Raw genomic sequence first — 23,981 nt, 5'->3', positions numbered from 1 at the left:
ATACCATTGGATCCCATTGGATCCTGGATGTGTGTGGGGAGGATTTCTGTGTGGTCTATAGGTATCAAGTAGACAAACACAAAACATTCAGCAAATATGGTGCTGTGAAGCAGGGTTTTACAGATATCTGCTTGAAGCCTGGTGCCTGGCTTGTGCTCTCACCAAGCTTGGAGTAGCGTGTTGCTTTTCTTTTGAGCTGTTCAGAAACCTTACGCCGTCAGTGGAGCCTGTTCCTGTGCTCTCATTACACAAGCTGAGCTGCCATGTGCAGACACACAGTATCCCTCTCACAGTCTCTTTAAAAATTAATACAAAGCAACACGAACAAGAAACTTGAAAATGATTACAAAAAAATCGTACCACCTAGCAAACTAGGGTAGTGCATCCCCAAAGACAGATGTGGACAGGCAATCTATGCACATTACATCTTGACTGGTTCAAAGGTGAAACATCCATTTGTATGAAGAGCTGTCTAGTCAAAACTGTAGTCAAAAATTAAAGCCCTGATGCTTTTTTGAAGTACAGGCCCCCTGAAAAATGAGCTTTGGGCAGTGCTTATTGTCCTAGAGCTTTTAGTTGGTTCATATTTTCTTCATTTTCTTAACCTGCTTTTATTGCTTCTTGAGATCTACCATTGTCTTTTGATTTCCCTAATTCTTGTGGTACCTTCTGGGGATAGATGCTTCTTTCTTCTTCTATTATAATGCTGTTTCAGTAGCAATGGCTAATGAATTGGTATCCACAAGGAATACTTAAGAAAAATTGAACAGAGACTTGATGATTGCAACTACAGGTTTTGCAATACTTGAGGGAAATCAGGATTGAAATTTTGACCATGTTTGCTGTTGGTCTATATCTGTCTTGTCAGCCTGCCTTAAATGAATTTTCTCTTCTTTTATAGCCTATTTACTAAAGTTGTCACATCTAGAAAGATACAATGTCTTGCGAGCTAGTCCTTGGAAGAAAATATCCTAAACTTTTCCTATATGTCAGCAAGAAGTTGGGATCATCTCTGGTGATGGATATTTCATACTTTCAGTGACAGTGTTATTCCATCAGGTGGCATTTGCAATAAAACAATTTCCATTAGTGCAGTGCGTTACTTGTGAGCCCGTGACTCTGTGGTGCATCTCAGCAATGTCCTACCCAGAGCTCGTGTACTTTCCAAAGGATCCATTTGGAAGCTTTGTATGTATTTTCATTAAAGTGTCATGACACTGGAATGAAAAACAAACTTGGGTCTGGTAAAGTCACAGCTGAAGCTTCCCCAGTAATTCTGAGAATCTAAAATATCAGTGAGAACAACTGGACTGTGAGAAAGAGCTGTGAGAAAGAAGAAGAAAATTGCTTACTTGCTTGTTAGGACGGTCGTGTTGTAACAATGCTGGTTGTTCTCCCCCCAGATATACATTATTCATGAATTCTGTCCAAACCCCTTGGCCTAACCGTGTCCAGAAAGGTTTGTCACTTCTGGGGTCATACAAGACCATCTTCTTCAGTGTACCTGGAAGGGTTGGCTGAAACGTTCATTTTGAGTGCCTGTCTGCATACATTAACCCTTTTCTTCAAGTCTTGAAACTGAATATGTCCATTGATTGTAAGAAAGATTATTTTAAAGTACATTCTGTGGATATATTTTCCTCTGTTTTGTATATAAAACGTGAAGCGCATTTTAAGGAGCAACTGAATTATTTGTATAGTTCATTCTGAGAAGTCTTGCATTATTCACTTTACTTTTTCCTTTGATTTCAAACCACTGGCATCACTGCAGTATTCTCAGAGAAAACACGAACAAGCAAAAATTCATAAACATTTGTTCCGCTCTTATTAACTGAAAAGCCGTTGTCATGCCGTGATTAATTTTGGTTTTCTGCTCTTTGGTATCTACATGTGTTTGAGGCATGTCTTCCAATTGATATCAAACGTGAACAGTCAAAAGTGTCACTGTTTCAGCAACAGATTAATGTCAGGTTACCTTTTTAAGTATTTATTTCCATGCATGTAAAGTAAGGGGGAATGTTGGAGACCCAGATGTTACATCTGCATCACGCTGCTCAGGAGCTGAATTACTGAGGTTGTTTTTGGTGTTTTTGACCTAGTGCTGCCAAGTCCACCATTAAACCATATCACTAAGCTCTACAGCAGCATGTTTTTGAAGGTCTTATTTACTATTTGAATGTTATACAGCATGTTTGTGGAAAAATTACAACTGGTACAGTCTTTGCAGTTGGCCCTTGCGATGAAATGTTGTAAGGGCCTATGGGAGCCATAGGCCAAGGGCCAACTAATGGGAGTTGGTGTCATCAGCAAGTTTGGACATTATAAAGCAAATACCCAGATTTTGGGAGGAGCAAAGTGTAAGTAGGGTGTGGTGTTAGGCAGGCTGTTAAGAGACCTGACTTTCGGTAAGAAATCAGCTAACAAACACCCAGTGCAGGGATCAGTCCCGTAGAGCTTCGTGGGAAGTTCAGCCTCACCTTGCACAGAGGAGAGGGCTCTGTGGTGTTCGTTTGGCACGCTGCTGGTCAGAAATGGTTACATAAAGGTTGATGTCTGTTTCTTAGATGGAGCTCAGTGTTTTTGCTGTTGGTATGTCACACACAGCTGCTTCTGGGAGCTTCTCCTTGCCCAAGGCCTGGGAAGCCGCGTATCACGTCGGTGACATTTCTGATCATTGTTTTTGTCCGCTGAGAGTAGAGAAGCCTCCCACTTCAAATCAGTGTCATGGCAATGCCATCTATCAAGACGTGAATGGCAGAGCGAAATACTGCTCTTCTCAATCACAGGATTGAATTGCTGTCCTTCGCTGGGGAAGGTCACTTGTTTCAAATCTGAATTCCTGTACTGTAGCAGAACAGGGTGACGCCGCTTTAATTTTCTCTATGCTTAGCCTCACAGGTTGGTTTGCCAAGTGAATTAGCTGGAAGAATCGATGCAAAAAACGTTCAGCCTCCCTTTCCCTATAAATAGCATCACTTATCACATCTTTTGAGGCTTGCACTTCCCCCGTGAAATCCTATTTCTCCGAATCTGTGGTGGAGGGTCTGAGTGCCCGTCAGCACGCCGCGGCAGGGGGTAGCTGGGTGTTCCTGAGGTAAACCCTTCACCATCAAGTGTCAGAGGATGGGTCCCTCATCCTTGCTTCTTCTCCCTTAGTTCCCTGAGAAAGGTGAGTTACAGTCTAGCTTCAGGGTTTCTCACAGGAAACTGTGGGCTGTTCTTTAGCAATAAGTAATATTAGACCACTAAGTAATATCAGACCATTTCCATATCTTGCTTTATAGATGATGTAGTGTGTAGTGTTTCTACGAAACCCTCTGTTTGGCTCCCCGGGTGTGACTGTCACCTGGATAGCTTCATCAGCCCGCTGCTGCCCCTCTGAGCAGAACCAGCTGCTGGTGGACAGTGCCGTGCCTGGCCGTGGGAGGGAAGAAGCAGGAGCAGCCTTCCTCTTCACAGGTCTTTAGCACACCCGAAAACACTGGCTGTGAGTGCCCTGGTGGGTTCATGCAGGGGAGAGACCTGTTGTGCTCTGTGGCACATCTAAGAGTTTTCTGCTAAGCATCCTCATCTATAGACAGCAGCAAATTGCTTTCTTTAAAACTACCTCTTTGAGAAGATCTGTTTTTGTTGTTCTTTCTTCTGATAAATTATATCCAGAGTCACAACCCCAGGTTTCTGCTTTCCTTCTCCACTCATACCTCATACCCAGCTTCTTTAAAAATCTTGTATTTTTTCTTTTTCTTAACGCTGCAAAGGTTGGTTTGAGATCAGGGGAAGAACCACACTGCATGCCGATGTCAGACAGTTGCTCTCCGTCGGGCTCCTGCCTTGCAGAAGGTGTGTGCAGGTCAGGCCAAAGCTGTGGTGGTGTTGAAAAGCAGAAAGTACAGAGTGATTCGTGTTTGGTGTGAGGGCTTGAATCTGAAAGCTTTAGATTTAAAATGCACTTAAATTGTGGCCTTCCCTGAGGTTCAGGCTATGGAGACACATCGCAGTAACATCGTATTAATCTCTTTGGTGTCTAAATTCATGTTGGCTTAGGGATGATAATGTGCACCTAATTGTGTTCCTAATGCACAAGATTGGGTTGACGTTTGACCTGAAAGCTTACTTTTAATTTCCAACAACTTTTAGCAGCAATATGGTATACACTCCTTTAAATTGATTTTAAAAAGCTAAAGCGTGCTTATTCAACTTTTCCATACCTCTTCTGACAGATTTATTTTAAGATCTAAAGTCTCTTCCTTTTGGTTGTCCTGAAAATCCAGGATGCAGGTAAAGGGCTTAGGACATAATCAGCTGTCAGAGCTTGCCTTTATTGTGCCCCCTAAAGCCCCACCACACATTTTTTATTGTTACTTCCTAAGCTTGTCTAGTAAAAAGACATAGAGCCCTGCGGGAGGGAATAGGACCTTAAAATTATGTTGTAAAAACAAAACAAAAACCAATTATTCTGGAGGGAAAAAAAATCTTCTGCTTCTTGCCAAAAAATGCCAGCAATAATGGGCAAGGACCTGCGTTGACTCCCAGCTTTTAGTAATGGAGGGGAAGAAAAAAAAGTAAAAAAGCTCAAGCCCATAGGCAGCTGCTGCAAAATTTATTTCATTGAGCTAGCATTACAAAATACTGAATTAATTTTGTCGTAGACTTCTAAATTAATTTGAAATAAAACCTAATAGTTTACAGGAGCAGCTCATTGCTTTTTTCCTGGTTTGGTTTTATGCAAACCTATTCCAGTTGCTGTCAGCTGCTAAAAGATGCATTGACTACATCTGCATTTACGTTTCGGCTCTGAACAGCGGTGTAGCTCTGCAGTGAGTCTCTTCTCGTCTCCCATCATCACCCCAGGTACTGCTTGTTCGGATGGTGAGGCAGTATTAGGGCCTATGGAAAAAATGCCTTTGGGGGACCAAAACAAGAGGTCCACTCCAGGGATACCCTCAGTGTTCTCTGACCCTCTTGGAGATGTGAATGCTCAAATCAATGACAGGGTCTCTGGCAGCTTCTAACGGCCCATGAGTGGCCATACTCTGCCTCGGGGACCAGACTAAACCCATTCTAGCAGAAAACCTACAAATCATGTGCTGTGTACATCGATGGGCCTTGGCTTCAGACTGCTTCAACCTGACGGTCTCCACCTGCTGCTTGCATGACTTGCTGAGATGCACATGGCCACGCCTGCTTCTTAAACCGTGTGTTGCCCAGTGGAATTAATTTTCTTTGTAAATGAGTAAACTATTTCATTAAAGCGTGTTGTATAACAGTGTACAGGGAAGTCATTAACTTTTTAAAGCAATTGGGGTTGGTTGGGTTATATGTATCAGCCCCTTATGCCAATCAAAGTTAGCACTTCTCCAAAGAGGGAAGGAGCTCACAGTATTGTCTCTCCTTAAGGAAATTCCTCTTCTTGGTGGAGGAATTGATCTCAAAGCTGCCCTGCTGTGCCCAAACTTTTCATCCCAAGTCTTGCTGCTTACTCTTGATGTTGGGTGTGGATTTACAATCGAGTAATGTTTGGTAACACAAGTGATTCGTTTGTGTTTTATTGTGTCAGATGCAGAAATTGAGACACACAGATAGCATGTCTCGGTGTTACTCTGCATTTTGTACTATATTTGATCTTAAGCGTGCACCATTTCCTTCAGGTGAATGTTAAGTGCTTGAATGAGAATTCCTTCATGCATTCATAGCTTGGTAATTAGGCAAAACACTTATGGAAATTGGTGTATGACTACAGGCATATGGGCTTTTTCTTTCTCTGTTGGCGTTTCTATGTATAATTACCAATGGCTAGTGTGTAGTACCTTGGTGGTCTCCAAGACAGAAAACATCCTCTGCTTGTCTGGTTGTCCAAAGTCAATGTGAAGTTGTGAGCTCATCAAAGATGGTGTTATTTCTGTGTTGTAAGCTTGATTTTTCCATTCAGTTCATACTTATTTAATTTTATATTTGCCTTTTTTCCCCATGTGTTGTAGTCAGGTTGTTCTTACTTCCATTGTCCACTTTCTCTGCTTGTCTGCTGGTGTCTTATCTCAGCTGTGTCAGTAGAGAATGACTATAGATATATATACAGGGGAGAACATAGATAGCTGTATATAGGTAGAGAATGGAATTAGTTTCTCGGCTAGCTGCACAGCTTGTGTGATCAGAATCAGAGATGTTTCTCAGTGACTAAGTGGCAGCTCAGAGAAAGCCAGCAAATATGAGGTCAGTGAATGGAGATATTTGGAAATCCACCATGAAACGTAGGTGGTCCAAACACTGCAGCTTTCTTCCAGCTTTGCTCTCCCTCTGGTTTTGTTTACAAGTTTTCCTCCGGACTTCCTGCCCAAGAATTTTTCCTTTCAGCCTGCTTAATAGGTTGGTGACAGTTGGCAGAAGGCACAGTTGGGCAATGATGCTCTTTCTGCAAAACATGAAAATATTTTCCTGGTATCCATATAAAGATGCAGATGCTTCTTATATCTAACTCTGGAAATGAACTTTCATTATTTCCTGACGCAATCTGATGCCAACCATGCTGCTGTAAATCCTAATGTTTTGAAGCAGATTTGCTGACACCTTCATGTTCGTCAGCCCCCGAAGCTGACAAATTCTAACTGCAGTAATTAGGAGTAGGTTTTTTGATTATTATTTATTTTTTTTTGGTTTACAGGAATTAATACTGCTCTTTTTAGGGCTTATCTTTAAAGCATCTGTTTCTTCTAACAAGGTGTGTTGCCTCTAGGAAGAAGTTAAGCATCCTGGAGAAATAGTTACTCTTTATTATAGAGGACATGCATGTCTGCGTGAACTCCTGCCCCTTCTCTGAACCACAACCTGATCACAGTCTGTGAAGTTTGCCCTGGAGCTATGAAGATTAGCAAGGTTACCTGAAATTCCAGCCACACTAGTGATACTTTTTTTTCCTGAAAAAAAAGAAAGGAAAGTAAGGAAAACGTGGGGAAACTGAGATGTTATTCAGTATCTGCTAGTTGCTGAGCCCATGCTTTCACTGGGATGTTGTGAATCACTGTGGGAAGTTTGTCCGGCTTCATGCTTAGCTTTAGCTAGTGCATGTATGCATCTGAAGCCCTGGATAAGAATTTGTACTGGCCCTATAATCAACTTCTCCCTTAGCCCAATTGAGGCTCTTATTGGCTTTAAGAATGCAGTTTAAGTCATTCTGAAATAGCGTTGCAGCTGAGAATGCTTGCTGCGTTTATGCAAGTCATAATCTTAACGTTGAAATCCTAAAAATGTCAGTGAGCTTGTAATGTGGGTATTTTTTCACTAGGCATTACTTCCGACCTCCAGCAGACTTGGTCTGGAACTTGAACAGACCAAAAATATTTGAATAGCACATTTTAATAGCATCTTCTTTGTGCAAGAATTAGCCTGAAGTGTGTTTTCCCGTATTTTTTATATGTAAAATATATGTATTGATTTTGCTGTATGTGTCCTGACATTGCCATTACTGCTAGCTGTGTTTCCATCCTTGCTCTTTTGTCTCCCTGCAAAAAAAGGAGCATTAACAAATGAAATTAGGAGGGAGCCGAATGTGACATGTTCCCATGTAGCATCTTTGAGGACAGCTGGGATGCTCAGGAAGCAGGTTGCTGGCACAGATGTATAGACACAGGGACATGGCTTTGGGGAATTAGAGCTTAGAAAAAACAAAAACCAAAGGAAGCTGAAGAGATTTTTTGTTTGTTTGTTTGTTTTTAGTAGATGGTTATGCTTTTTGTAGTATAATAGCAATTTTCTTTTGTTGATCAGAGGGTGGATATAGACCAGCTCAAAGCAAAGTATTGTTTTCCTTCAAATCAATTTTTTACTTATTTTTAATTTAGTATTCACTGGCAACCAGGGTAGGTTCCTTTGTGTTGTCTAGTGGTGCAGGGCGGTTCAAGCTGTGCAGGGGAGCTTTGCTCTCATTTGGAGCTGAAAACCAGAGCACTGGTGCACGGGGACAGGGTGAGCCCTGATTCTTCTTGACCTTCAGCCGTGAAACAAGGAGTCAGATAAACAGACTTCAGTTCTGTGAGAGTGCTCCCACCCCCGTGCTGAAAACAAACCCATAATTTTTACGTAGTGCTTTAAATAGAAGTTGGACGTTTCTATTCCTTAAAATAGCGTGGAAGTGAATCAAAGCAGCCTCTGTTCTGGATGTTCTTCCAGTATGGACACATCCGTGCCTATCCCACTAACCAGGGCTTGATGTGGCTCCGAGGACCGCAGCAGCACGACCCTTCCCCAGGCAGGACTCTGCACGAAGCTGAGCAGTACCCGATGGTGGAAGAGGCAGGTGACCTCTGTGCCTGCTCCCTTGGTCAGCATGGCCCCAAAAATGCAGCTCTAGGATGGTCTCCGGTGCTTTGGAGATGCTGTCCTTGCACCAGAGAAATGGGGGCAAAATCATCCCTTTCCAAACAAAACAAGTTCAAATCATCTCCTCCCCGTATCTCCTCTGGATTTGTGGTAGTGTCTCTACCAGCTCTCCTGCTACCACACCCGTGTCCTTCTGAAATATCTCTGCATGTCCTGGGAGTCAAAAATATGCTGGTGAAACTCTGTACTGTAACCACTAACTAAAACCTCACATTGATCTTTTGATGTGCGGTGGCTTTCTCAGCCCTTTGTTCTTCTCTGGAAAAATGATATTAGACATCACTCTGTGATAAGCTGGTTTGCTTTTACTGTGATAATGTTTTGTGGGCAAATCACACAATCACAGAATATCCTGACTTGGAAGGGAGCCACAGGGATAACCGAGCCCAACTCCTGGCTCCACACAGGACCACCCCAAAACGAGACCATGCGTCTGAGAGCGCTGTCCAAACACTCCTTGAACTGTGGCATGCTCGGGGCTGTTCCCACTGCCCTGGGGAGCCCTTCCAGTGCCCAAGCAACAACTGGAAGCTGCAGTCCTCCAGCAGGTAGGTGAACCAGAGGTGTGTGCACACTGCCTTTTGGAGGGGAGCATTCTCAGTACAAACTCTGCCCTACCCTCTCCTTGCCTGGGTGGGCTTGGAGATCACTCAGTCTTCCTGCATCTCCTACTGAGTGTGGGGCAGTGTGACTCCTTGGTAGTTACATCAAAACACATGCATGTTTTTTGAAACATCCAAGTTTTCCTGTGAGTCTCACGTGTGTTCTCACTGGCTTGCAAGTCACGGCGTGCAATGCTTGCTCTCAGTAAAACTTTGAGGCATGTTTGCTTTTACCCAGCACTGGAGAAATCCTGGTGCTCCTTTTCCATTTTCTTCTGAGAGAATAATCCCCTTGTGACAAATTTAGAATTGATATTTTAATATTATTTATTGGTACCTATAGTGGAAAAAAAGAAATGTGTTTCGGTGGACACTGAAGTGGCTCAGATCACTGCAAATGTCTGAGAAATGTCCCTTTGCTTAAATGTGCCCCTTTGCAATGGCAGCTCTGCTGGGGCTTGGACCCGCTCTTAATGGTTTCGTTTTACTGGTGTGATTGGAGCTGTGTTCGCTAGGGCCAGCTGTAAGCTGCTGCATCAGAAACACAGGTTAAAAAGGTGACATCTGTCAAAACTTAAAGTTTCACCTTAAAATTCTAAAACAGAGCTCAGCACAGGAGCAGGAGAACAAACAGATGATAGGATTTTCTGCACAATAACTATCATTTGGATATTATTCTTTATTTCAACTTGCTGAGGGTATGAAAGCAGCATGAAAACCTACCTACTGAAATTCACAAGGAAATCTCAGCATTCCTGTATCCTTTTGAAAAATAGGCCCCAGGTTTTGAAATAGTTTAATAAAATCTTTATGATCTTGCTTTTTATCTGCTAGATCTGCAAAGCTGCAATGAGAAGGAGCAATGAGCATGCTCACATGCTTTTATCTTGTAAGACAAGCAAGCATTAATATACACAGTTATATACACGGTTAATTACGTATGATTTAGATTGATACATATATTGATTTTTTTTGAAGGAAGAAACATGCTTTACTGGGGAAGAGTTATCAAGTATCATCTTACACTCCACTGGGTTTTCAAGATTTTTTTTAAGAACTGCCCTTTAAAGTATTTTATATGTATAAGGAAACTTCCTATAAACATGGCATTTAGGCAATGCCATTCTGTCTCCTTTATGCTGAAAATGATCAGAGGGGTTTCCACTCAGTATAAGCTAAGCAGCTCTCAGGTTTCATGTTGTTCATAGTACATGAGGGACCTTGAAGTGTCTGTTACATAATATTAATTCTATTTTCCCTAAAAACAGAATCATGACATGAGAAGATACCTTTTGCCTGCTGTTCTGTGCAGCATTATCATACATCTTCTTTAATTCTGTTTTATCTATGAGCCTTTGTTCGGTGATTCAGTCCCAGCTGATGATACAGGACATCTGCACGTAAGGTTTCAAAATTACTTTTAAGAAACATTTTAATGAAAGCAAGACCCACAGTATGTTCTCCTATTAACCAACAGGCAAAAAATATTTCAGCTGTCCAAACAGTTGCATATAGATCCAGCTACTTGCTGCCAGTCTCACTGACCTTAGCAAAAACTGCTCTTGGAGGCATTCTCTGAAGTTTTTTGCAGAGGAAAGATCTTGTTAATGCTGGAAACCAGAATTAACAAGAGTTAATTTCCAATTAATCTGGAAACTGTGTGGTGGATGTACGTTAAAAACAATCCGTGAATCTTTCTGGATGAAATTTGTTGCTACCACTGACAGCATTATAAAATAAATGAGAAAAGGTTCCTAATCCGGCTCTCCGTAGAGTCTTTTTTGTGCAAAATAAACTGCCTCCATGCTGGTTTTGTATTGATGCTAATGATTATATCTGATGTGAGATTGTCAAGAGTCATACTTTGTTGTGAAGTACTTTATTATGTCTGAAACTCCAGAGTGGCTCAAATTTAATTCGCATAGGCTGTATGTGAATCCTCCAGAAATTGGAAGATTTGAAAACTGTCATGAACGTCAGCTTTTCATAATCTTTGGTTCTCATGATAAAAATACTTCTTAAGATCATAGCCCAAGAGATTGCTATCTGTTCTCCGTGTTTTTAATTGCAAATTATTACTAGTTCAGCCAGTGACAATACTTAAGCAGGTGGTTGGTTTGGATTTGCTGCTCCAGTGAGATCTAATCTGCAGTAGCAAAAACTTGGCTCTTCCCTTCCCTTCCCTTCCCTTCCCTTCCCTTCCCTTCCCTTCCCTTCCCTTCCCTTCCCTTCCCTTCCCTTCCCTTCCCTTCCCTTCCCTTCCCTTCCCTTCCCTTCCCTTCCCTTCCCTTCCCTTCCCTTCCCTTCCCTTCCCTTCCCTTCCCTTCCCTTCCCTTCCCTTCCCTTCCCTTCCCTTCCCTTCCCTTCCCTTCCCTTCCCTTCCCTTCCCTTCCCTTCCCTTCCCTTCCCTTCCCTTCCCTTCCCTTCCCTTCCCTTCCCAACAGTAGTTTTTCAGATAAATCCCACAGATAAATCCCTTTTTCCCCTTTTAAGGAGAAGGTCTAAACTAAAGACGCTATTAAGACAGTAAGCAAAAGAACAAGTATGCAACAGATCGTATCCAAAAGTTCCCATTGAGACTTTCACTGAGCTCCAGAATTCTTTTTCCAGTTTTACTAAATTTCCTTTTTATTCCTTCCCTCCAGGAAGTGTCTCCCTGTGTTTAATTTGTTCAGAGTGCAAGGAATGGAAATCTATTTCCACTGTTAAAAACACTGATCTAGGGCGGGAAGGCGAATATTTCATTTGGAAACAAAGGACAGAGGATAAGGGGGGAAAAAAAAAAAAAAGGGCAAAACCCTAACATCTTGAACATCTTGGCAGAAAAATTTGCCAAAAATGTAAGGCTTGAATTGTGCCATGTTGGAAACAAAATACAATATCAGTATGAGTGTTAATACAGTAACAGCTGGAAAGATCAACTTGATAGTAGATTACTGATTAGGTTAGAGGGAACTCTGAGTCATCAGCTTTTCTTGTGCTTTTTTAATTAAAAAGTAAATAAATCACTCTCGAAACTGTCCTCACTGCAATTTTCTTCTAAGTGTTTTTCCCTGACTTGAACTAAAAGAAAAAAAGCTTTCCAATTCCAGATTGATAAACACTCTGCGCTACTATTCATTAGGTGATGAGAGTGTGGAGTGGGAAGATCTTCAGGCTGTTAAAATGTTTGGCTCCTTTCGATTGTGCCTGCGTAAGTCTAGGTACATCATCTTATCTTTCCTCATCTGCTTTCTCCAGCTGTGAGGATCATGTTCCCATTTCCTATGTAAAGCACTTCTGGAGCAGACTGTGAAAAGAAATAATTGCTAAAACCACACTGCAGGCTGTGGGTATGTCCAAGTCATCCTTAATGCCTTTGTTTCCAAGGTACTTATCAAGACAGAAGCAAACCATAATGTGACACTTGCTTTTCTTTGTCCCTACCCCAGTTTTCCTACCAAATAAACAGGAAAAAAAAACATCTCGCTGCCCTGCTCCACAGGTTTTGACAGTACCAAGCTGTGGTCCAGCTCCTGGGTCATCGCCTCTCTTTGGTCATCGTGAGCACTTCTCTCAGCTCCCATTGGGATCATGTAAATGGTGCTGTTACCTGCTTTGCCATGCTTTCTCCAGTTTGAACAGACTTCATTACAGCGGGATCTGTTTTTTATAAAGAACATGTAATACAGAGCCAAAATGAACTTTTTTTTTTTGCTTCCCAACTTTTGACTGCCTCTCATCCTATTCAAAGGCATTCGTAACTGTTGCTTTCTTTGTGCCAGTACTCAGTCACATAGATTTTCCATCACCAGAGCTTTATGTCAAAGAATGTATTATCAAGGGAAAGATGTTATTTTTTATTCCTTTTACAAATAGAAGCAAATTGCTTTGTTTTCATGATTCCCAGAAGACTAACACAACTTCTTGTCAAAACAAAAAGAAAAAAAAAACTTTGTTCTGAGTGTTTCTGTATGGATTAAAAAGATAATTTAGAGGGACCATTTATTTGAAATCTATGTTTCCTGAGCAAGGAAAAAACCTCTTTCAATTCAAATAGGCATGGAAAAACTCCTTGCATTCCTTAACCAAAACTGAAAAGATTGTGTCTGATATACTTTTATTTTCTATTAGAGCAGGCTCTGTTGTTATACCATTGGATGTTTTCGCTGTGGAAAACCTACAAATCCTAAGAATCAGAATTTCAGAATCCTAAGAATCAAGAATTTCTCATTCTTGGCTGATGGGTGATTGACATAAAAAAGACTCAAACAAGCAACCTTTTGAGCTTTCTCAAAGGAACAGAGAACTGGATGGACTAGGAAGCTTCCTCTAGTGCTGCAAGTTATTCTTCTGATGTTAGTAGAAATGTAAAATAGTGGGGAAGAGCTTGGTTTGTAGGTACAATTGTTTTTTATCTGTTCAGGATAAATAATGCCGTTTTGATCTCAAAACTATGTAAGCTATTTCCTAATTTGGTCAATTTTACAAAAGGGAAAAATGAATTAAGTTGATACTTTTAGAAATAATAATAGGCTAGTGAAGGGGAAGAGTGTTTGCTTTAGTATATCACACCTGTGATAGCTCTGGGTCTTAAGCAGAGGAATGTTTTCCTGCTGATGCAGAGATAGCAGGGCTGGAAGCTGCCTTTCTGTAAGGAAAGGCCAAACAAGAGGAGTGGTTCCTGCATCAGTGGTCTGCTATCCATATCACCAGCCTGAAGTCTTCCGTTTCTGTCTGTAGACCAGTTCTTTGAAGGCGTGTCTGCGTGGAAGAGAAGGTATCGACTAATTTTAGGATGAGAATGGGTTTGCAAAACTAATTTTTAGGGTGAGCTTAACTGATGCTAAACTTGGTAAGCCTGCTTTTTCAGAAACACTCCTTTACAGCAAGAACACAAAATGCTGGCAAGAGCCCTAGGTAGCTTTAAGCTGTTGCTACAAGCTGTCACCTCGATTGCTTGGCAAAAGGGTGTTCAAACCTGTAAATGGCTTTGGCACAGCCCAGTCTCTCGTCATAGTTTCCTGGATGGGGAATTTTGCCAAGTACTGCACTAATAAGTTGAGGGGCTGGGGCATCACAAGGTTTCCAGGCACCAGATGCCTGCTCGCATTTGCTGGGGGATTTTTAGATTGGCTTTATGTCTATCTACTGTATTTTTTTTTCCCCTGGAATTATATGTAGCATATTTTCAGGAGGAGATGCTGAGAAATCATTAGTATCCGTTCTTCTACTTTTATCTTTCATTATTTAAAATCCTTTTAGAACTAGGACTTGTTGGTTTTGTTGTTTTTGACAAGTCTCTAGATGATGTAGTTGGCAATGGATCACACCCAAACTCCTATGGTTTCCACACTATCCCTTTTCCCTACAGATGAAAACCCAAAAGCCTTCCCCAGTGATTCAGAACGTCTGAACCAAGCTTACTTTCAGGTTATACCTAACAACAAGAAGACCAGCTACAATATAAGGAGCTGGTGTTAAAAGCTTCAGGTAACTAACACAGTGTAACATTTGGAAAGCATCACTCACCTTCTGAGTGCATAATAATTTGATGAGAACAGCTTCTTCCCATCTTGGTTTATCCCAGCGTAAGCAAAGAGGTCATCGTTGGGTTGTTGGTTTGTTTTGTTGTTTTGAATGCAAAACCAAACTCCCCAATCTTACTGTTGTTTTTTTCCCCCCCTTTTTCTTACAAGGATGAATGTCTGGTTAACTAGAAAGTTTAGACCAAGCTCAGAAAAAGCCAGTTTGAACACAGCAGTCGTTCATGCAGTTTCACCTCCTACAACAGCAGTATCCCAATTTTCCCATTACTTTCTATCAGTTGCTGCCATTTTGCACTTTCACTAGAGAAAAAAAAAAAGCTTCAGCTGGCTTTTGCTAGAGCATATTTTGCAGATAAAGTAATTATCTGAAGGCACAGTACAAAAAAGCAAATCTAGTCTCATTAAATTAATGATGACTTTAGTAGGTCTCATCCTTTTGACTTCATTTTTATTCGTAGTGTAGAAGGAGAAAAACAAACACCTCAGTGGTTTCTCAAATTCAAGCGCAGGAATGTTCCTGAATCTCCTAGCTAAGGAGAAGACAACAGCTTGAAGGCAGAAGTATCATGAACAAAAAATACTGACTTTTGGAGATGAAGATCTATTTTTTCCACTGTAAAAATTGCCAAATGTTTTTTGTTGTTGTTGTTACTCCATTTTTTAATTTCTCTATTTTGTTGCTTTGTGCTATTTTAGGCTATTGTAATAAGTAAGAGGAAATATAACAGTTATCAGAAACTATTGAACTACAGTTTTTTGAACAATTAGTTTTCAAAAGACATATTTTCAGTAGAAAAATGTGTTTCATTCTGAAAACTTATTTTTTCGTCCTTCAGTTTAGAAGCATCCTCTATTGGGAACAACCATGATTTGCCTACAGTTGCTTAGTTTCAAGATGGTTGAAGTAAATGAGCACAACACAAGATGGGTGACGGGATTGAAGACAGGAAAATGCAGAAATAGTATAGATAGTTTTAAGGCCAGATATCTTTAAGAAAAAAATTCAAACCTTTCTATTTCAAAAACCAGACACTTTATAGTCCAAGCCCTTTGATTTTTTAGCTGAGTTTGAAAAGCGCCTTTAATATAGAGATAATGATTTCTTTTATGTCTTTCAGTCTGTTTATTGGTTTGTAGACCTGAATTTTATGAAAGAAAACCCTTTAATTTTGTGTATGCCTATTCATATGTGCAGTTGCTGTGATACAGATTAGCACTGAAACTTTTTAATCTCTGACATAAACCAATACAGTGTTTTTAGCATCATGGTTCTGATGCAGTTAGTCAGAAATCTGATTAAAAAAAAAGCCACAAATACTTAGTGAATTTAGGTGACTGGATGCTGGAAAGGTCTAGGCAGGCTTGAATACATGGTCTCACTCTTTTCTGCAGTGACCCACTTCAGCCATACAAACCCATTTTTGCAATTAAGTTTTGCGGAGAGTTCATGACTCCCTCCGAGTTGCAAGCCATTGTCTGGGAACAGCTGCTTTAATTTCGAGCTATTCATTTCAATGCCTTCTTTCTAATTGTTTTGTACAATGCCTTATTGTGAATAGAGTTTCATGTAACTTTCATTGAATAGCTGATGGATCGGGAATTGTTAAAAACCTTGCATCAGTTCCTTGTGAAACTTCTGCCTCCTTTCCTACCAACCCCTGCTGTAGAGTTCCAGCTCATTCAACAAGCCTCATTGTTGGGTCAAGATTTAGGTGAGCTGTGTAAGGTCTTCTAAAGATAAAGACAGTTTTTAAGCTTGATTACGGACTTTATAGGAAGTTTATGAAAAACAGATGATGTCTCATAGGCATTCACCAGCCAGGGTTCATGACATATGCTACAGAATCCATTGTGGACCAGGATTTTTAAGCCCAAAGCCTTCATGCTCAAGTGGGATGCAGAGCATGGAAAGCTGATGGCTGATATTAGTGAATTATGCTTGAGAGATGCATTTATTAGCATTTTTTTTCTGTGTAAAGCTTGTAGTGGAGGAGAAATCTGAGAGTATGTGTGAGCTGTGGACGGTTCCTAGCTAGCAGCAAATGTTTTGTTGTGCTGCTACCAAGGAAATGCCACTTTGACTCCCGAACCCTTTGATATAGTTGTTTGCACAGCCGTGCCATGCATCTTGCATGAGAATATCTTACCTAGCTTGAGGTTGGCTCTGTTTATCAGCAACTTGATTTCACTCACAGAAATGTTTTGGAGGTCATGCTGCACCTATACGGCAGGACCTGTCCGAAATCAAAACTCATTGTGTGTAATTTGTTCTTTGCTAACAGACCAGTAATGGTTTTTATTTTGAATCAATACATGTAATATTTTCTGTATGTTCAGGGAGGACTTCAATGAAAATGTAAAAGTGTAGCCATAAAATACATGTATAGATCCTCTTCACCTCCAGTTACAACTTGTGTTAAGCTTTTTTTTTATTATTTTGATGGCAACTATTTTGCCTTGTGTGTATTGTCATCTAGTTAGGTGTTCTGGGTATGTATAATCAGGTGTGATAAGATGTATAAAGCTTAGAACATATTCTTGTGAACTGTTCTGACCCAAACAACAAACTAAGCAGAAAGAAATGCAAGTAAGTAGTAGAGACAAAAAAATTATTTTTGCCTGGTTTTGTATAGTTTTCTGTATTAATTTTTTTAAGGATACTTTAAAAATGTAAAAGTTGCAGAGAAGAAAACTTTCTCTGTTTGCCACAAATGTTTGGCTTTCTCTTCAGTAATAAAGTGGTTTCTGACTTTTGAGTCAGGCCAATGCTACCAAAGGTATGGATCAAGTTTAATTATTTTATGCTCCCTCTACTGGCCTTACAGCTGTGCAGCATAGACCTCGCCCACACCTTAAAAATACCCAAACTTGCAACAGTTTTTTGGAAATTGAGAGAACATTGGTGGGAATTCGGAGAACATTTTTATCAGTGTGATTCAGCTTTGAGCAGTACGTAATGGCATTTCTGAAGTAACCCTTCAGTTAACACTGGGAACTTTTAGAAAAGGAGCAAAAATGATATTTTGTGATAACTTTGAGTACATTCAGTTACAGCAGATGTGCAATCTGTTGGTACGATAGGAGAGCTGTGCATCTACCACCAGTTACACTGTATGTTGTGTCCAAAAATTGTTTCATTTTTTTGCTTGAGCTTCATGAAAATCATCTTACGTAGTACAACATGGAAAAGCAGAACTGAACTGAAAAAGTTGTTCAAAAATAAGTGAAATAGCCCAAACTTGTTTGAAGCTAAGGTGCAAAACCTGTTGTGCCTGGGAACGTTGTCTTGATAGAGATCACTTAAGAACTATTATGTATTCTTTTTTGTTTTGTTTTGTTTTGTTTGTTTGTTTTTGAAGCTGGACCTGTGATCTGCAGAATGCTAACATACCCTCCAACTCGAAGAGCCTTAATTGTGGGTTGTGGTCTGCAGATGTTTCAACAACTGTCAGGGATTAACACCGTCATGTATGTATTTACTGCTTGCTTCTCTTTTAAAAATACTTTTAAAATATTTTTTAAAAGTCAATTAGACCAATAGCAGTTGTAGATGGGCTTCTGGACAAATTTTGAAATGTGAAAAATTGAGTGTGAGAGCTGGAATGCTGGTTTTAAATCTGGATATTGGTATATTTGGTATCTCAGAAAATTGGTACAAGAAGATGCCTGTGTAAGGATGAACATTTATATAGAGATGACAGTGCAAACTACTGAGTGACATTATTATATTTTAGGCTTTACAGTTAAAGCTATGCAAGTGTAGATAAGAAAGTTCTCTTATGGCTTGAATTTGTGTGCAAATAGATCAAAATACTATGAGGGCTAGACTGTTGACCATGTAAATAGGATGGAAAATTACTGTGAAGTGCTAAAGGAGGTAAGATGCTGAGGCAAGAAGCATTTGCCATTATTCTATGTTCTATTACGTGCATGAAGACTCAGCAAATGTAGAGGTGAAGAAGAATATATTGGGTTTTCTGATAAGCTGTCAGCTCACATGAGGAGTCGCTTTTGATAAATGTGCAGTGCACAAGACCTAGTTTAAGATGAAATTACTGCTGAGCTATCCTGCAAAAGTAGCCATAACAAATGATTTCCATATTGGTTTAAGAGCAAGTGTAAAATATATTGCAGTAACATCTTACGGAGAGAACTACAGCTAAATGATTAAGATAGTTAGGAAACAGTTATAACGAACAGGTAAAATAATAAAGCTTTTAGTGGTATCAAGAGCTACCATATTAACTATTAGAGTAAATATCTACCATCTATCATAAGGGGAAAAAAATACAGTATTGTTAAACTGCAAATAAGGGAAATCTGTAACACACTTTATAAAGAGGGACTTTATACAGTAGAAATTGTATCCCAAAGTGGAAAACAGGAGAATGAATAGCTGCTAAGTTAAATGTGAAAAACAGAGGACAGGCACGGAAGGAGCTTTGAGGACATCTTCAAGCTCGTCAGAACCAAGAGACCCAAGAGGGTTTCAAGATCCAGTATGGATCAAGGCTCTGTGAGAACAGTAGCAGAAGATAAATCTGCAGAAGCCAATCTTAAAAGACTCCTTTTGCATCTGTGTCAGTTATGGAAGGTATATCAAAGTTCCCACACTGGAGCTTACACGCTGGAGCTTGCAGAAGGTCTGCTTCAAATTGAAGTGTCAGGGGAAGAAATTTTAGAATAAGCTGATTAAAATGAATTATAACAAATTGCCTGGACTAATCAGCCTACACCCAACAAGTCTGGACTACTTCAAATACATAGTCAAAAAGAATTTGGAAATGTAGCTTACTCTGAAGAAAGTTCTATTTCTGTCCATATCAAAATTAAAACTGTATTAAAATCAAAGGAGAAGATGTGTTTGTAAATATGAAAAAAAAAAGTACATAGGGAAAGTAAAATAATAAAGAAGAGCCAACACGGTTGCTGTAGATTGACTATAACTTGCAAGTCTGTTGGATAGGAGTTACCAGAGTTTATTGAAGAAACCAGGTGGTCAAAAAAGTAAGAGAAAAGTCTTGGTTTAAGAAACAAAGCTAAGAAATAAAGGGTAAGAATGAAATATCAGTTATCACAATGAAGGAAATTCAGGAGTAGGATCCTGCAGGGATCTATGTGGAAGTCTTTACTATTCAGCATTTTTAAGTCAGTGAAAGGGGCTAAACAGCAAAAATCAGCTCGTACTCATACACTATTCAGAAGATTAAAATCCCCAAATCTGTGAAAATGAACAGCTGTGGGAAGATGATACAAAATAGCAGATTAATAAAATGGCAAAAGCATTAACTTTTTAATACTATTCAATAATGCTTACAGAAGGGGGCTGGCTAGAGATCTTGAAGCTGAATATAGCTCTGTACAAACACCACAATGATATCCATGACCAGGCTGGAACAGTGCAAACAGTTATCAATGTCGTTTTTTAAAATATTGATAAACCAGGTTGTATGTGGAGAGAGAGATCCAGCATTTGAACAGGATGGTTAGAACTCTGCAGTTTGGAAGAGAAATAAGCTCGGAAGAAACGCGTGATATATAAAACTGCTAATGTTGTGCAGAAGTTGGGGAGGGTATGGTTATTCATTATTTCTTATAACATAGTTTTGTTGACTCCTGGTTGTTACCAGCAGTTGGTTTAAAATAAACAGAAGGAACCATTTTTTCATGCAGCGCATAATTATATAGTGGAACTCATTGCCACAGGATGTTACAGATGCCAAAAATAAAAATAAGTTTACAAGGTAATTGGGGAACCTGATATAATAAACATTGTTAAAGTATTAGTAAACATGATGTGGATGCAACCTCTGGCCAAGGACAGTCATTTTCCTGTTTTGGTTCTTACTACTTTAGGGATCTTTATTAGGCTAGAACCAAAAATTGACAGTTCACAAGTCTTATGACACCAGTAGGTTGACTCTGCTTATTTTTACCTTCATGTGTTGTAAAATCTCAAACTACTTTCTCTGTAGGAGGTTCTACAAATAGTTTGGAATTGACCTAATTCGCTCTCGAATGTGTAGGAGGACAGAATTGCAATTATAAAACATAGCTGAATCTTAACTTCAAAATAAGAAAATGCCTATAATAAACACGTGAAGGCACTGTTGTTAAAGGGCTGCCTTGTAAACCATTTCAATTATCCAGTATTTTTAAATAATCCAATATAAGTACATTTTTGGTTATCAGGTATGCAAGACGAACGTTCTCCTATGAAAGGAGATTTTTCAAATATAAGTAATCTGCTGTCTATTGATGGTTTGCTTGCATAGAAGTTGATGATTGTTCTTTAACACAGTAATTAAGTGGTACCTTACGGAACTGTCACGTTGCATTAACTCTCTAAGCACTGTTTTCCTCACCATAACATTTGGTTCTGTCATTCTGGAATTGCTGTTTCGTAGCAGCAGGAAAATGGATGTTGTAGGGTTGTGTGGACGTCACTGGTTTTGCAAACTCACTTACCAAAATGTGTTGATCACCAAAATTGTTTGGATGATTATTGTTCACTTTGGTGCTACTGAGAATCCTATTTTCTTCTATACCCCTTTGTAGGCAGCAAGAGAAGGGGCAGATAACTCTGACTTGTTTTTGGCAACCTTTCCCTTGCAGAGAATTTAGCAGCCTCCACTATTCCCCTTTGCCTTTACAAATTTCCATAGGACTCTTCTGCACTGTGACCAGTTAAGCTGGCAGTGTCTGTAATGGGCCCCAAGTTGCTCTGATCTTTTGACTTGGGGCATTCCATTACTTCTGATGCAGAAGAATTCATTAAATCTTGTATTTTAATATAAGAAGGAAAGGCCAGAGGAATGGTTTGTGTGGGTCTGGAAAATTCAATTAAAAAAAATAATAAATCAAATCACAAAGCAGGACAGCGAAATGAAAATAGAAGGAAGAAAGCAGTTGTAGAATAATTTAATACTTCTCCAAATTGCACATGCTTTACTGAATAGCTCTTCTATTTAAGAAATCACAAATTTTAATTTAAAAACTGTGGGTGCTAGAGGCAGGGAGTTATATAGAGAAATTTTGCAGGGGTCTAAAAATAGTCACCAACTGTTCCCAGGAGTAGAAGAGATCCTAAAAAGCAGTGCAAAAAACAAAGAAAAAAAAAACCACAAACTAAAACACATGGAGTCAACAACAAAAATCTAGAGTTTCGGTACTTAAGGGTTAATTTTCTGGTTAAAAATTGGGTACAAGTAGTGGACCCAGTGAAAGCAACGAAGTCCATGTGTAGCTGGATGTCCCTTGAGAATGGTGAAAGGAAGAACTGCGGTAAGAATTCTTGAGGTCTGTGCTCTTGCCATGCTGTTTTGCAATAAAATGATTTAGTTTTTGCACAGAAAAAGTTTCATATTGTATCAGCCCTGTATGTGCACGAGATCCAACCGTGAGGAGCCGTGGTGCTGAACGAGATGTTATTGAAATGGTGAGGACTGCGTGCAGAGCAACCTCTGCATCGAGGGGGTGGATCTAAAACGGAAGCAAAATGTAAAAATAGGCTAAGGAGCGTGTGTCTCTCATGGGAACAAATTCTAGCATGATAAATTTAGTCAATAAAAGAATAAAGCACAGTGACCTATTGATTTGATTCTATTTTATTTTATTTTATTTTTTTTCCCCTAAGAACAAGGATACCACTGCTGTTAGAAGGCCTGATGTAGAAGAAAAGTTTCCTTTTAGTCCTGGCTTTTGCCAGTTTAACTGACCTGTAAGAGATAAAGTCACACAATTTTAGACAAGCATCTCTAACACTGCTGCAAGCAGGTCTGAAATGGTTTAACTTTTCCCTTCCTTATCATTTTGGTATTTTCTCATCTTGAAAACAGAAGCTCACTCTTTCACGCCTAGATTGACAAATCTGCCTGTATACTGGAAAGGGCTCTGGGAAGGAAGTTATGGTCCAGGATAGCAAGTTAGCTTTTTAATAGGAACATATCCAAGAATTGTGTTGAAACGGTGGTAGGCAGGTGTTTTCAAGCCCACTGTGATCTGTAGTTAAAACATTGGAGAAGAGGATCATTTTATGGTAAAACTGCAAGCTCAAATTTCCCATTAGTTCCATCTTAAAAATAATGGATTTTTGGAAAAATCCTGAGTGATCTTGAATGCTAAGTGGTAATTTAGCCATAATTGGAGACAGTTCAGTATTGTCTTGTCAGAACGGCATGTAGGTATTGTTGCCTGTGCTGGAGTTAGTGCTGCTGTTTTGGGGGCTGACCGATGTGCTTTCACGCAGGCTGCCCGTGCCCTCAAGACTCTCCGTCTGAGATAAGAGACAGCTGGATCATCTTAATTAATTCTGTTCTCACCAAACTTAAAGAAAAGTGGACTTGATGAAAGCCAAACAAAATAATTTGTTCTGCAGTTGAGTCAGTAAGCTTGATGTGATGTTAATTTAGTCATTTGCTATTATCTTTTCACATTGCGTTAGAAAAGCTTTCTGTAACAGGAACGTGGTATAATGTATTGACGCGGAGAGTTTATGGCCTTCAGCATTTTTATTAACATTTAAGTTCATGTTTTTGCTGGTGTATGTGATCTGTTTTTCCTAGTTAATGAAATTATTTTTTTTTATTAAGATATCCTTGCATCTCCTAAAAGTTAAGTGAATCCACATGTAAAATTTATTCATGTCTGGATTTGGTCCACAGATGCTTTTGAGCTTTACCAGGCTTTTTTTTTCCCCCCCTAATCTGTGCAAGCAAACAAAAGAACATCAACAACAACAAAAAAAGAGATGTTTTTTTTTTTTTAAAAAAAGCAACTTTCTCCAGCTGGCAAGAAATAGGGAGTGGAAGAAAATGCTACATGGAGAAGGGAAAAAGCTCAGAGTAATGAGAGGAGAAGAAGCTGGAGAAAAGAAAGGAGAAGACAAAAGAGGACAAGAGGAGGTTATATAACAAGCGGAAATTGAAGGTTTCAAGATACGTTAAGAATATTAAAAACAATTAACATGAGAAGTGAATGAATACCATACTGAATGTAAATGAGGGAGTGAGAGAAAAGGAGTGAGACTGGAAAGAAGCCAGGATACTTCTGAATTGTAATGGATGCTAGTGAGGAGTTTAATGGTGTCAAAGAACATTTCCCAGCAGTTTTAATAGTCAGGTTTATTGTGCAGCAATTACAAGCTGAGACCTGCAAGGAGCTGTAAACCTCAGCCCCTGGTAGCTGCAGTGAGCCCCAGGCACCAGTCACCTCTGCCTAGCATCACGCCCCAGCAGGAGCTTGCTCCCTGTGCTGCTGCCTCTGGGGACGGCTGCCTGGACACAGCAATGTGATTTAACCCTCAGAGGGATTGGGAAAGTCAAAACTGAGTAACTCTGCTTTGGATTCCAGTTCTTAAACTTCTTTTTTAAAAATAAAATACTGAGTAGGTAGCATAGGACAGAGGCTCCAGATAAACCCTTGGTATTTTGGTTGGAGATCATTGAAAAGTGTCTTGTCAAATGGTACTTATACAGGA

General features: G+C 39.7%; 1 protein-coding gene across 3 annotated transcripts in view; it reads left to right on the top strand.

Annotated features, from left to right (window-relative positions):
• The window catches only part of SLC2A13 (solute carrier family 2 member 13), a 154,981-nt gene that overhangs the window by 51,236 nt on the left and 79,764 nt on the right, over nucleotides 1-23,981 (top strand). For all 3 annotated transcript variants that reach the window (XM_068669741.1, XM_068669740.1, XM_068669742.1), the window contains one exon: nucleotides 17,863-17,971. In XM_068669741.1, coding sequence (XP_068525842.1) covers nucleotides 17,863-17,971 — 109 coding nt within the window. The remainder of the gene's footprint in view (nucleotides 1-17,862; nucleotides 17,972-23,981) is intronic.

Source organism: Anas acuta, chromosome 1 (assembly GCF_963932015.1).
Source record: "Anas acuta chromosome 1, bAnaAcu1.1, whole genome shotgun sequence".
Lineage (NCBI taxonomy): Eukaryota > Metazoa > Chordata > Aves > Anseriformes > Anatidae > Anas > Anas acuta.
This window is presented reverse-complemented; position numbering and strand designations above follow the sequence as displayed.